The sequence below is a fragment of the Hoplias malabaricus genome, chromosome 11, assembly GCF_029633855.1.
Source record: "Hoplias malabaricus isolate fHopMal1 chromosome 11, fHopMal1.hap1, whole genome shotgun sequence".
Lineage (NCBI taxonomy): Eukaryota > Metazoa > Chordata > Actinopteri > Characiformes > Erythrinidae > Hoplias > Hoplias malabaricus.
In genome coordinates this window covers 9826106-9840445 of record NC_089810.1, presented here as the reverse complement: position 1 = coordinate 9840445, position 14340 = coordinate 9826106, and the positions used below count along the sequence as shown (strand labels likewise).

Here is a 14340-nt window from a genome sequence, read left to right as displayed (position 1 = left end):
TGAGACGTGAAACTAGGAATGGATGCATTCATGGTTGTGTTTATATTTGTCAGCTATGGTTTGATTAAAACACACACTGATACGATTGCTGTGTTAAAGCGGTTCTTTAGTGTGAATGTTTCAATTCGAACTCTGGTGCACAGCAAACAAGTGGACAGAGACTGCATGAGTTGATGGGTCTCTGTCCATTTTTAAATTAAATTCTGGTGCAGTTGGTTTCAAGTATGAACACAGTATGAACCAAAGGCTTCTAAACAAACTACAAGTTAAAACATGGTGCAATAGAACAGAGTGCACAGAGAAACCAGGAGCAATGAGGAATTTCTTTATCCATTTTGCCACTTCTTGTTGGCTTTGTTTCCAGTTGGTAAAAATACCACCAGGTGCACAACCAAGGACTGGCTTGGAAAATATACATCATACCTGCATCATACATCATGTTTTAATTTTTGAATTAGGTTGGATTTTAAATTTGTCAGTGTAAAGGCCAAGAAAACCAGGATTAAAATGTAACAATGATTGGTCCGGACCAGAAGAACCGAACTACGAGTGTAAACACACCCTACAAAATGCCATTTACTTGTTCTGCTGGGAGAACTTTCAAAAGGAACATTTTCAAAAGGAAAAAATAAAACCATTTAGAAGAGTGAGATCCAGCAGGTTTATTAAAGAGAGATTATACATCCATCCATCTATTATCTGTAACCCTTATCCAGTTCAGTGTCACAGAGGGTCCAGAGCCTACCAGGAATCATTGGGCGCAAGGCGGGAATACACCCTGGAGGGGGCGCCAGTCCTTCACAAAGTAACACACCCACTCATACATTTACTCACACACTCACACTTACGGACACTTTTGAGTCTCCAATCCACCTACCAACGTGTGCTTTTGGACTGTGGGAGGAAACCGGAGCACCCGGAGGAAACCCACACAGACACAGAGAGAACACTCCTCACAGACAGTCACCCGGAGGAAACCCACGCAGACACAGGGAGAACACACCACACTCCTCACAGACAGTCACCCGGAGGAAACCCACGCAGACACAGGGAGAACACACCACACTCCTCACAGACAGTCACCCGGAGGAAACCCACGCAGACACAGGGAGAACACACCACACTCCTCACAGACAGTCACCCGGAGCGGGAATCGAACCCACAACCTCCAGGTCCCTGGAGCTGTGTGATTGCGACACTACCTGCTGCGCCCAGAGAGTTTATACATAATGGCAAAATTTTATCGCCGTCCAATTAAAAACACGTATCTCCCAAAATAGTAACGTTACAGGTGAAGGAAATAACATTCTTGTTTTCCATTTCTATTGGTTCATTCATCATGAGATTTTCACAGTGTGAAGGACAGCTGCTGTGCTCAAATGATGCAGTAAACTGAAAGTCCACGAAAATTGAGATACATGTTTTTAATTGGACAGCGGCGATTTATATTTGAGAATCATTTGACCGTGTGACGCAGAAAACAAAAGCACTGGGACCTCATCGTCATGCGGTCATTTTATTGCTGTGCGGACACAAGGTTTCCAATTGAAGAGGGTGTAAAAATGTTTACAGGTGTCCTGTTAAACTAATTCAGTTCAAACTGAGTTCAGGGAATCAGGCGGTCTCCTGCACTGTGATTGGTTTATAGTTTCCTACATGCTGCAATACGATTGGCCAACAGTTCATACTCACAAACAGTTCACAGATTAAAAGTGTTACGAGGGTTCATTGTAGTATATTTTTGTACTTTTTAGTTTCAAAATGTTAACTGTGGAGCTAAAGACACTCATCGGTGTGATACAGAACAGGGGACAAAAAAAAAAGGTTCAATACGTCCGTAAGACATGTCCGTCCGTATGTTTTTTATTCTGTAAAAGAAATTGTTATTTGTCACAATATATGTTTAATAACTACACTACAGTACTTCTATATTCTAAAGGCTTGTCTGTAGGGTGGCGTCCGTGTTATCAGCTGAAGGTCTGCCATAGGGTAACTTCATTGTAAGTGAGGAGCACAGAAGTTTTAAGGAAAGTTTGTGCAAGTGTTTCATTGGTAGGTCATCAGTTTAAACCACCAGCCAGATCCAGTGATGGAGGGTGGGGTTTGTCGGAACAGAGGTGGGGAAAAAAACAACCCTCTTTTCTCAGAGCTGAGGTGAGTGTAAAGCTCTGTTGTGGAGCTCAGCTCTCAAGATCGCCTCGAGTTAAAAGCTATTATCCAGGGGATTCTCATGACTCTGCGCCTACAGTGAAATTCCTTATCCCATGTCATGGGCCTGTTACCCAAAAGTAACACCTGATACAGCGGATACAATTTCTTTTGTTTGCTCAACTAAACTATTGTTTTGAAAACTGTTATGTTGGCGCAATAATATTAGCTACGGCACGCATAATGCCTTCAATATGATGCAGTCAGTCAGGCTCATAAATCGTAATGAAGAGCGTTCAAAGAACTGTGAGGCAAATCTTTCACACACTCAGTCCTGAAATGTGGATTCAGACACACACACAAAGAGCTCTCAAATGTGGATCCAAAAAATGCGTAATAAATCTTACACGAGTCTATTGTGGAGCCCATGAATTTTCTTGAATTTCTATGCGTCTCGTCTCTATAAAGAGGCAGAAATGTCCAACACATGGGACGGGTTTACGCGGTTCTCTCTCTTTTCTCTCATCCTGTGTAAAATCATATTAATGGGAACATCCGCACAGGAACTCGAGGCCAGTCTCCCAGGCCTCTTAGCTGGTCCGCACATAAAAGTTAGGTTAAATCTCTGACTTTAATCTTCTTGCTTGGTATTCAGACCTCCCAGAAAAGCCGCCGGCCCATCATGGGGCATTACAGAGAGGCCCTGATTGGCAGGATTTCTCTGTGGCACTGTGAGAATCTACTTATTGTCAATGTCAGTGCACTAATTTAGAACAATTGCAGGGATTTGGTGGCACGGATCTTCTCTTAGGCCCACAAAGCCCCCCAAATGAAACGCTAAACCTCATAACCCCTGTTGCTGTTGAGCTCCTGTTCTGGATGGGCTTGCTTACATTCTGACTCGCTCTCATGCACTCACAAAACATTAATGTTACTCCTGTCTCTCTCTCTCTCTCTCCCTCTCTGACATGACCTCCCCCTCCTTCTCTCACACACAGAAACACTCTCACTTACACATACCTCACAAGAACCACATCCTTATCTCCTAGACTCAGAAAGTCTTTGATCCTAAAAGAGAAAAAGAATACACTCCACATCACAGCATTGTTTTGAAGACAGACTGATAGAGAAGGGAACATCACAGTGTTCTCTCAATCATCAAACGCTGCTCTCAGTCTTCTCAGCTGTTTGGCCAAGATCAAGTGTGGGGTCTGTCTTTATCAGATGCCAAACCTTGGCTCAGAGAAAGGAAGTGGGTAATTGAGGATGCAAAAGATTTTCCATGTTTTACATTAGCGTTATGAGCTTGGGTCTTGGTGGGCGTCTCTCTGTCAGTGAGTGGAAAGGGTTAAATGATCAAAACACATGTTTCACCCACAATTCAAGGGGGTGACTTTGAGATGAACATTGGAGAGGTTAGATGTAGTCTATTCTTGAGGTCTGGAAGCTAGCACCCACAGGAAATAAATGGCAAAAACAACATATTCATATATTTAATTATTATATAATTAATATAAATGCTGATAAACCTATTTACAGTAGCATCATCTGTGAAGAAAATACTAATTGTCTTCTTTATAAATTTGTTATTATAAATTATTATAATTAAAGGGGGTATATGTGATTTAGGGCTGGACAATAATTCAATATCAACATATATCACAATGTAAAATGTGTCAATAACAATATGATTTTCAACATTATTTACAGCATCTGTCACTGGCTGACGGTCATTACCGGGCCCAGTTCACTGCCCTCAATTTTAAAGTTATTTTAAAAATATTAATATCGACAAAGCCAAGAGGTTGTTGTCTGACGGTGATGTCATGTTCCTGTTTTTTCTTGGCAGTTTTTCTGTGGCTTTTATGTTGTTTATATATCGATATCAGAATTATATCAAATTCACAGAAGTTTACATATATATCATGATATAAATTTTGGCCATATCGTCCAGCCCTAATGTGATGTGGTAATTATTATTTTAGTGACTAAATATATGGCAGTTCAGTGCTTATGCATGTGTTATGCTGGTAGTATTGGAAGATACAGTTTAGAAAGCAATACGTCAGAAAAGTAGCTCATTAGTGGGATTATCTCCCTCATGGATTCTTCTGTGCTCATTCTCAGGCAGTCGAGAGGCCGCCTTCGTGTACGCCATTTCCTCCGCAGGCATGGTTTACACCCTGACCCGAGCCTGCAGTCAGGGAGAGCTGGAAACCTGCTCCTGTGACCCGCGAAAGAAGGGCTCGTCTCGAGATGCCAAGGGCTCCTTTGACTGGGGTGGCTGCAGTGACCATGTGGACCATGCCATGAAGTTCACCCAGGTGTTTGTCGATGCAAAAGAGAGGAAGGAGAGGGATGCACGAGCACTCATGAACCTACATAATAATCGTGCTGGAAGGAAGGTGCGTTTGTTTCGCTTTGTCTTCGTGTGCAATAGTGACACATTGGATTTCAGCTGGGGGATACTACTTCATATAGAAGTGATTAAACAGCAGTACATTCTATAGTCGTTACTTAAAAAATACTTTGGGGTCTTACAGTAATAATGAGGAGGAGCTTGGTTTGTTCTCCCTGTGTCTGCATGGGTTTCCTCCCCGAATTCAAAAACACATGCTGGTATATGGATTGGCTGTTCAAAAGTGTTCATAGGTGTGTGTTTTGAGTGACTGTGTGTGTGATACCCTGTGATGGACCGGAGCCCTGTCGAGGGTGTGTTCCTACCTTGTGCCTAATGATTCCAGGTTCAGGACCCACTGTAACCCTGATGAGAATGAAGCAGTCATAGAAGACGATCTTATGATTAGAGCTATACAGATTCCTGTTTCGCATTAGAGACTTTTCAACTTCGAAAACAAACAGATTTGACCGGTCCCTCCAAATATGAACGATGTGTTTTTTTCATTCTTGAGAACCCCTAGTTGTTAACAGCAGGTGGCAGACCCTGATTTCAAAACTAGTTCTCTGTAATACAGAGACTCATAGCTGAGAGTCCCTCAGTATACTCTGAACACAAACAGACACAAACACCAAACCACAGTCCTGTTTGGAAACAGCCAAGAGAAATAGTGATCTAAGAGCATCAGTTCACAGAGAAAAACACTGTTGCAAAATCCGCCGTAGGAAAGGGGGATGTGCTCGTTCAGGTCTCGCAAAATCCAAATATTCTCCCCCCCTTTGCCCATTATCCAGGCAGTGAAGCGTTTCATGACCCTGGAATGTAAATGCCATGGTGTGAGCGGCTCCTGCAGTGTGCGGACCTGCTGGCAGGCCATGGGCGACTTCAGGCAGACGGGCGACTACCTGCGCAAGAAATACAACAGCGCGGTGCAGGTGGTGATGAACCGTTACGGGACGGGCTTCACCAGCGCATACAAGAAGTTTGAGAAGCTCACCAAGAACGACCTGATCTACTTTGAGGAATCACCGGACTACTGCATGTGGGACCATGAATCAGGTGTGTGTGTGTGTTTCTACGCATAATGTCACAGATGTGGTTTGGTCGCAATCATATGTTGTGGGAGAGCTGAGAGTGATGTGAGGTTATCTACAAAAACACAACCTAGACTCTTCATTTACAGTAATATGACAAATATGCTTAAATAATAAATATGTCATTATTTATTATTGCACATAAGTACAGCAGAATTTGGATTTTACCAATTTGAGGCAATAAACACATACTCACACTAGTAACTAGGGGTGAACACATACTCACACACACACACACATTTTACATTAACATATTTTACTTTATTTACATTTCCAGTAAAAAATTCATTAAATTCACACGATTAATTTCTGGGAGAAAGTTAAAATAAAAAATTTAACAGAAATGTACATAGAAGCATGTAATGATTAATGATTCCACTGTTTACTTTACTACAACATCTTTTTGTTTCCTGGAGATTTGCTTTTCACGTTCTATAAAAATCTGCAGAGTTACCTCCAAAGATTCTAAGTCTGGTTTCTTGCATTTCCTGCTATTCCCAGTATTAATGAATAGATGTTAAGGACACTAGGGGTTCACAACCGTGTCTCTGGCTGATTTACACATTATCTTCTATTTTGTCTATTCTCTTTTCTGAGTAACAGCTTCTTGACAGTTGCACATCCTTTCAGATTCTTCGTGCTGTCGTCCCCCAGTGGAAGGACACACACCTGTGTATTTTTTTATTTTTTACTCTCCTATCTCTCAAAGATGAAAGCTTTAAGTACTGTTTATCTGATGGTCTGAGGTTTTTGAACTGCAGTTTTGGAAACTCCCATTTTTTTCACTCATTCTCCTTTGACTTTCCCAGTCTCTGTGCAAGTGGACTGTCTGAGCTCTATCTGACTCCTCAGAAAAAAAGATTACCTCATGCTTAATGTCTGTTTTGACTGGAAATCAAAAAGGAAGGGTGGTCTATGAATTCTGTAAAATTTACAATGGCATTGCAAACGTTGATCAGCCATAACATTATAATGATGTCTATGTTTCTACACAAATCCTCCGTTTTATTATCTCCTTTGACCATATAGGTGCTAGGTGTTAGCCCCTTTCACGCTGTTCTTCAGTGGTCCGGACCCCCATACGACCACCACAGAGCAGGTATGATTTGGGAGGTGGATCATTCTCGACGCTGCAGTGACTTGGTGGTGTGTTAATGTGTGCTGAGCTGGTAAGGGTGGATCAGACAGAGCAGTGTCTACTTACTGTCCACTCTAGTAGACTCCTACTTTGTTGGTCCACCTTCATGTGGTCGTCCTCTAGTCCTTCATCTGTGACACAGGACGCTGTGGGCTGGATGTTTTTGGTCGGTGGACTATTCTCAGTCCAGCAGTGACACTGAGGGTTTAAAACTCCAGTAGCACTACTGTGTCTGATCCACTCGCACCAGTACAACACACTAACACACCACCACAGCGTCAGTGTCACTGCAGCACTGAGAATGATCCATCTGCAAAAAAACTCCCTGCTCTGTGGGGGTCGTGACTATTGCAGACACAGGAAGGGATGCAAGAAAATGGACTACAATCTGTAATTGTAGACCTTCAAAGTGCTCCTCTGTGGTCAATGATAAATGCTCAGTAAAAATGGGCTGTTTTATTGTATATTTTTCTCTTAGTTGTTAGAGGAGGGAAAGGCAAGGTAGAAGAGTCAGAATGCAGGTTCCTGGTTCGTATCACATGCCCATGTTAGTCCCGGCTTGTTCCTCCACTGCCTGTGCCTCCCACACTCCGCTGTCAATCTGTAAAGCATTAGTCTTGCTCCCGAACACAAGGAGAATGTAATCAGAGAATGGTAGCCATTTAGCAGGCTATTACATTCACAATAGTCATAACCCAATCTGTAACCTGAATGCAGGAGCTTGGCGTCCCCCCAGGCCGTAGACTATCTCTATCTCTGTGGGGGTTTTTTTTCTGTGCGTGTGTGCTTGTATGTATGTGCGAGTATGTGTTTGTACTGAATAACACCAGGTGTACCTATGTGGGGTGGAATGGGAGGGGTAGGGGTGCCTGTCAGGCTGCGAGGATGATCCTGGCTATCAGGTGACGCCGTGTTTAAGGCACATTATCACAGATCTGTGGACAGCACAGGAGCTGAAACACGATCTCTACTCGCAACCGCTATAAATTACTGCCCTCGCCAGCACACCTCTCTGCTGTCTGCCCCCCGAACAGGCAGGAATATTTAGAGAGGTAGGTCATGTCTCATAGCTTCCCACATGTTGCATGATGAGCTCCTTGAAAGATCTTTAGGCCCGTGTTTCTAATGTTCACGAACGGTGAATTATGTCTGCCCAACCTAATATCTGACCGTGTGTAATTACTATGTAGGACTGAAAGATATACTGATGTATAGAGAAGTCAGCTATGGTCTGCATCCAGTTCATATCATCTGTATCATTTATGTCACTCATATCCAGCACCATACATCTTGAAGTCTGTGCCCAGGACGAAATGCTGTCAGGATTGTCGAGAAACGCCAGGGTCCTAGGTAAAACAGCACAGTGTGAAAGTACTGATCTCGGCTCATTGCAGCGTGAGAAACCCTCCACAAAAAGGTTTGTGTAAGGGCAATCCCAAGGGGGCCCACTCTTTAGCTCTTCCCCACCGAAAGTGTGAAATCAATTTCCAGCTCCCACCGTGGACCCACATGGTAAACTCATCTCTTGGCACTCCCCTCATCTTAATTCAATAAGCAGACGCACCTCAGGTGGAGGCTGCCCATGATGTAACCAATATCAGTCCGGCATAGCGGCCTGTTGGAGTTCTGATGGAGGGAGGTGGAGGTGGTGGTGGGGGCTGCTGGGTCATGCCCAGACAAATGCCTGCCTACTCACAATCGCGTGCAAGACACCAGCAGTGACATATCAGGGCTGGGGCTACCAGCAGAATGGAGCGCCTTTTAACTAGGATTGTGGGGTGGAGGGGGTGAGCAGGGTGCTCTGGCTTCACCTTCAAAAGGAGATTCGCGATCCAGCAATTATGGCTATAAATTTCATGGACGAACCGGGGTTACGCAAGGAGGCTGACATCAATCCGTGTTGTGTGTCTGAAAAGGCCAACATCAGTGCCTTCATGGGCCGTGATTGTTTGCATAAAGCGAGCCGTCAGTCTGAGGGCCCTGGTGTACAAAAGCCAACGGGGATTTTTTTTTTTCCCAGGGTGGCGCATGAAGGCCAGGGTTGATACAAGGTCTTTAACAATTCTGATATCAGAGGCCGATCAGCACAACGCCAGCCTCCATGCCGGGTGGGGTTGTCTAGATTATAGCTGTTGAAATGAGCACGCGATGAAGACTCGCGGCAGTGGCTGATAGCTCCTATCATCAGTCCCTCATCTTATGAAGGACCAAGCGGTCATCTCCTTGCCCGGCGCAGACAGCCCTGCTGCTGCTTCTTAAGGACAGCTACGCCTCGGGACTGCCAGACCATTACTGCAGACAGTTCAGGACACAGCTGCACATCTCGCCCATAACTGTCCCAACAGTGTATCAGTGTCTTTCTCATATCAACTAATGAGAGCAGAAAAACGTATTGCGGATGCACATGCCTTGAATTACATATATCAACACTGTATTTCAGACAAGTCGGCGTGTATTATATTACACAGCATAGCCACTCTGACCATACAGGTGCATTTAGTAGTTGCTCTGCACACTTTGTCAGTACCGTTCACCCTCTTCTTCACTGGTCAGGGAGCCCACAGGACCACCCCAGAGCAGGTACCTGGTTGGTGGACCATTTCTCAAACACTGGTAGTTCATTAATGAGTAAAAACAACAAGAAAAGCCTAGGTGCAAATGGGTTAAAGTGCATCAAAAGGCACTTCCAAAATCACCTGGAAAGCTTCATGTGTGTGTTCTAACTGTCTAACTTGTCTGTTGAAGGCTCGGTGGGCACCGGCGGTCGCGTTTGTAACCGGACGTCTCGAGGAGCTGACAGCTGCGAGGTCATGTGCTGCGGCCGAGGGTACGACACGTCACGCGTCAGCCGCACCACTAAGTGCGAGTGCAAGTTCCACTGGTGCTGCGCCGTCCACTGCAGAGACTGTCACGAAGAGGTGGACGTCCACACCTGCAAAGCCCAGTCGTGACTCGCATCACACCCCAGCTTAAGCGTACGAGCCACTGGCCACAAAGCGTCAGAGTGTAGCAGGACTGATCTGGGATCAGGAGAATGGATCCAGATCAAACACAAACAGACTTCAGCAGAATGGAGATAATGCGAAAAGGATATAGGTTTAAAAAAAGAAGGAAGTAGGCTAATTATCTATAAAGTGGACAAGTATATGGACTAGGTTCAGTCATTTAAAATGACTACTGATATCGTTTTTAGCTATGCAAAGTACTTTGTGTCCATTATTCATTACGTTTCAGAAACATTAACAAGAGGAATTGAGATTACTCAACGTCTTTTGGGTAAGTATGTGTGATGAATTAGGTATGTACAGTCCTGGGCAAAATCACAGACCGCCATTCGTGTGTTTAATCCAGTCAAGCTGTCACTGAGAACTATTTATTCAATTTTCAGCATCAAGAAAAAGCCAAAAAGCATGTATGCAACAAGAAATATCCAATTCAGAAGCTTTCGTTAACGTCTAGCAGACGTTTCTGCTATTCACGACCCAAGTACATTCACTAATGTTGAGGACTTTTGACTTGTACAGTTAGTTCTAAAGGAATGAGGCAGAATCATCCATTACCTGTTAACCACATTACCATCATTGGGCCAGTGCCATGCAACAGAGGCCATCCTTGTACCTGAACATATCGTGGCTGATCAGGTTTGTCTGGGAATAGGGGAAAAAGAATCTAAATTTGATTTTAATTTGTACACAAACTGTTCCTTTTAAACAGAGACTACACAAGAGTGTCGATGCTTCACAATCATCTGAAGTGGAGGAGGAATCTGATCCTACTTCAGCGTGCCTACTAAGATAGTTTATGAATTCCAGCCCTGACACTCGAGTCCTGCCTTGAGCTGTGTGGTCAGTGCTAGATCAATCATTAGAAACGTGCTGGAAGTAAGATGAGGTAGAGGCTTAAAAAACTCCGTCTATCAGCCAGCAATCTCTGAGACCAAAAGACATAACTTTGGGAAGAAGAGCTAGGTTTAAAGTCTTGGCTTTAGACATTCTTTGTACCATATTTTGCTTGTTGCAGCTGTGATTTTATATCATATTTATTACGTTTTGGTTAAGATTGTTGATCGTGTGCGCATTATAAATGTTGAAATGTAAATATGAACTATTCTATGTAATTTAAATAAAGCTCATGGGTTTATGTTAAACAGCTCGGACAGAAGTGTGTGTAGAGAAGAAGACGGCTCAGGTTTATCATCAAACTGCTCTCAAATGTTATAGTTTATGCTCCATAGAGAGGTGTCAGACACAGGGGGTGGTCATGTTAAACTCATCCAGGCTGCTTTATTGTCATTGTACAAGAGTGCAGTGAAATTTGACCTCTGCATTTAACCTGTCTGTATGTAGGCTTGAACCCCAACACACACACACACACACACACACGAGTGATTAGGCCCACTGAACACACAGGTGTTGGGGGAGAGGTATATTTAGTACAGTTATCATAAGATATCATCATATTTTAGACTATGTTTTAGTGAAATCATGGCTGTTTTACCAGCACTGCCTTAACACTGACAAGTTTGAACAGTGTCTTCATGTTCATTTATGAAGTACAATAGAAAGTTGTAGACGTGGAGATGGTGAGGTCAGATAACACGGAGGCAAGTAAGTAATAAATCTTCACATTATGCGTTGCGTTTCTTCATGCCAGTGATAGGCTATTCAATCTGCAGTGATACACAAAAGCCCCAGCCTCCTGTTACCAAAAGGATTGTGCTTCATCACTTCAGCTCCACTGCTCAAATTTATACACTACTGGTTGACACTTCGACATTGAGCACGGTGACGATTTAAATAACCTGTGTTTAATAAAGAGTATGTACTGAGATGTAGAGATATGAGATATTTGAGGATGGATGTTAAAGACAAAAATATATTGTACTACAGGGCAATAATTTCCAGTCCAAATGATTATTAAGTTCACATTTAATATCAGGAACAATCTGGGATATCAACTGCTCTGATTTACACACACACACACACACACACACACACACACACATTTTACAACCACTCAATCATTTCATTGACACTACTTCATTGGATGGATTTACATTTATGGCATAAGATACAAACATTACAGTTCTAATAATATTCGAGATGTTGACCACTAGTGTTAGGAGTCTTGCCCAAGGACTCTTATTAAGTGTGGTGTGGTGTGTTTACCCAGACAGTGAACTGAATGCTGGTCTGCCCTACTGAAGTCAGTGGTGTTACCCACTACACTACAACAGCTAACTTACAACCTGCCTGCTCTCTGCAGTCTATACGTGTACTAATTTACACATGTGCAGAGTCCTTCACTGAGCTCTACACACACACCTTGCTGAAAGATAATATGCTAATAATACACCACTGAATGTTCCACTGATACTTACATTTTGCACAGATAAACAAAGACAAGTATGAGCCTTTGTGCTCCTCTCCAGCTCTCTCTTTCTCTTTCTCTCTCTCTCTCTCTCTCTCTCTCTCTCTCTCTCTCTCTCTCTCTCTCCTGGACTCCTCCAGCTGTAGTCAGGCAGTGAGTATTCATGTGGGTTTGGACGGAGGATTGGGTACAGATTTTTCTGCTTTCTATAAAATAATCCACTCCATCTTTAGGTAAATCCCAGACTCATTCAGTGATGTTGGGGTCTGGGCTCTGAGAACACCAGCAGCATCTTTGACTGGATCCTTTTGTCATGGTTGTTCATCCTTTCAGACCCATAGAGTTGAGATGTGCTCTTATTGAGGAAGATGGGCACAAACCCATGTGGATTTGTTCAGATCTGAAGCTTGATTTTCTCTTGTATCACAAACATGAAAGCTGTAAGAATGGATAGGGAAGGTTTTGTTGATTTACCAAGTCTTTGATGGCTATTAGGATTTCCAGATTTTAATTGATGTTTTTTTCCTCTTCCTTCTGAAAGGGGATTTTATATTTTTTCTTAGTTAAAAAATATCATTTGAAATGAATGAACTCTGAGGCCAATTCGAGGAAACTATATATTCGAAGTTTGGTGTAAAATGCTGTATTTGGCAGAGGACAGGGACACCGTGTGGTGTTTGTACTGATCTAGGAGCTGCTATTACTCCCCTGTATGAGGTGTTTAATCTGCGTGTGTTACTATAATCCCAACCAAGAGTATGTTCAGGTGGTGGAAAACCAAAAGTACAGGAAACTCCACAAACTCACTGTCCTCACCATAGAACAGGTCCAATCCACAGACAAAACATGGATCAGTCTTTGTCTGAAATGTTGAGCTGAAAACAGAAATGGAGAATGACATGAAAATTTAATTTATAATGAAACACTAATAGAAATTAATGTGAAAATGAGTAATTGTCTTGAAACAAATAGAAAAGGAAATCAATTTTAAATTAAATAAAAATAAAATAATACCAAAACGTACACGTTACATTTATAATTTTGTTATTTTCATGTTTTAAGTGGTTCTTTTTTATTTTTCATGAATGAATTTAAAGCATGTATATTGTTTATTTGGCAGTCTTGCTGCTTTAGGTGAAAGAAAAACACTGCTAATCTACAAAGCCACGGTTAGAGTGTGTTGTAGGGGTCTAACACCAGGGGGCAGCAGCAGTGTTAGTCTGGATCTGTAGCACAGGGCCTTCTACGTTGTTCACATTGTTGAGTAAAGAAATATTACTGATATTACACTGAAATTGTTTAATTTAAATACTTAAATACTAAACACTTTGTCCACCGTGACCAAGACCCACAAGACGTGTCTGGAGAACAATTCCATCAGGTCAAATTTAGTTGTGGTCAGAGTCCAGATTTAAATCTACAGAGAATATTTGGCCTCACATTTGGTTTTTAAAGTTTTAAATATATATGAATTATTTCTCATATTCTTAATCACTTTTTCATTCTCACACATAGACTCTAAGTTCTCTGATATGAGATGACTGACTGACATCGGACACGACTGAAATACAGGTTTCACAGATGTATTAATGGGTTTGTTACAGTCATTATATTTGTGTTAGCTGCCTTCGATAAAAATGTATAGAAATCTTGAGTAAATAAGTATTTTCAGCATAAATCATACATTAGTTTTTGTTTCTTGAACATTTTTAGGTAATGATCACAGATGAACTCAATCTCCTCAGAATGTAACATTTCACTGTATAGTTTTATTCTGTTTTTTTTTTTTTTTTAACTGAAACATTGTAGACAGTTATAAAAGGCAATATCCAAAATATACAAATCCTGTTCTATTTACTGAGGATGATTTTAATGACAATGAATGGGGCATCACTTATTTAATTCATAGCATTTATAGAGAAAATTATATATATATATCAGAATCCCTTGGGGCAGTTGAGTTTATGCATTTAAAGTATCATTAGGCAAGAGTCAATATAAACGCCATCTAGTGGTTAAGTAGATAAACTACAATAATAATGATACTGCCTATGAACACAAAGCGCAGCCCAAGAATCTAATGTAGTTTCAGAATAATAATTAATGTACATAGGTTGTGTGTTTCATTTAAAAAAATAATTTACATTTCAATAATGATGGAGGAAACCCATGCGGACACAGGGAGAACACAC

At 42.0% G+C, this 14340-nt stretch overlaps 1 protein-coding gene across 1 annotated transcript in view; it reads left to right on the top strand.

Annotated features, from left to right (window-relative positions):
- Positions 1-10905, top strand: part of wnt2 (wingless-type MMTV integration site family member 2) — a 14230-nt gene extending 3325 nt beyond the window's left edge. Inside the window, exons 3-5 of the mRNA XM_066684789.1 lie at positions 4276-4553; positions 5341-5605; positions 9524-10905. Of these exons, the coding sequence (XP_066540886.1) occupies positions 4276-4553; positions 5341-5605; positions 9524-9729 (749 nt within the window). The 3' untranslated portion in view covers positions 9730-10905. The remainder of the gene's footprint in view (positions 1-4275; positions 4554-5340; positions 5606-9523) is intronic.
- The last annotated feature ends 3435 nt before the right edge of the window (positions 10906-14340 follow it).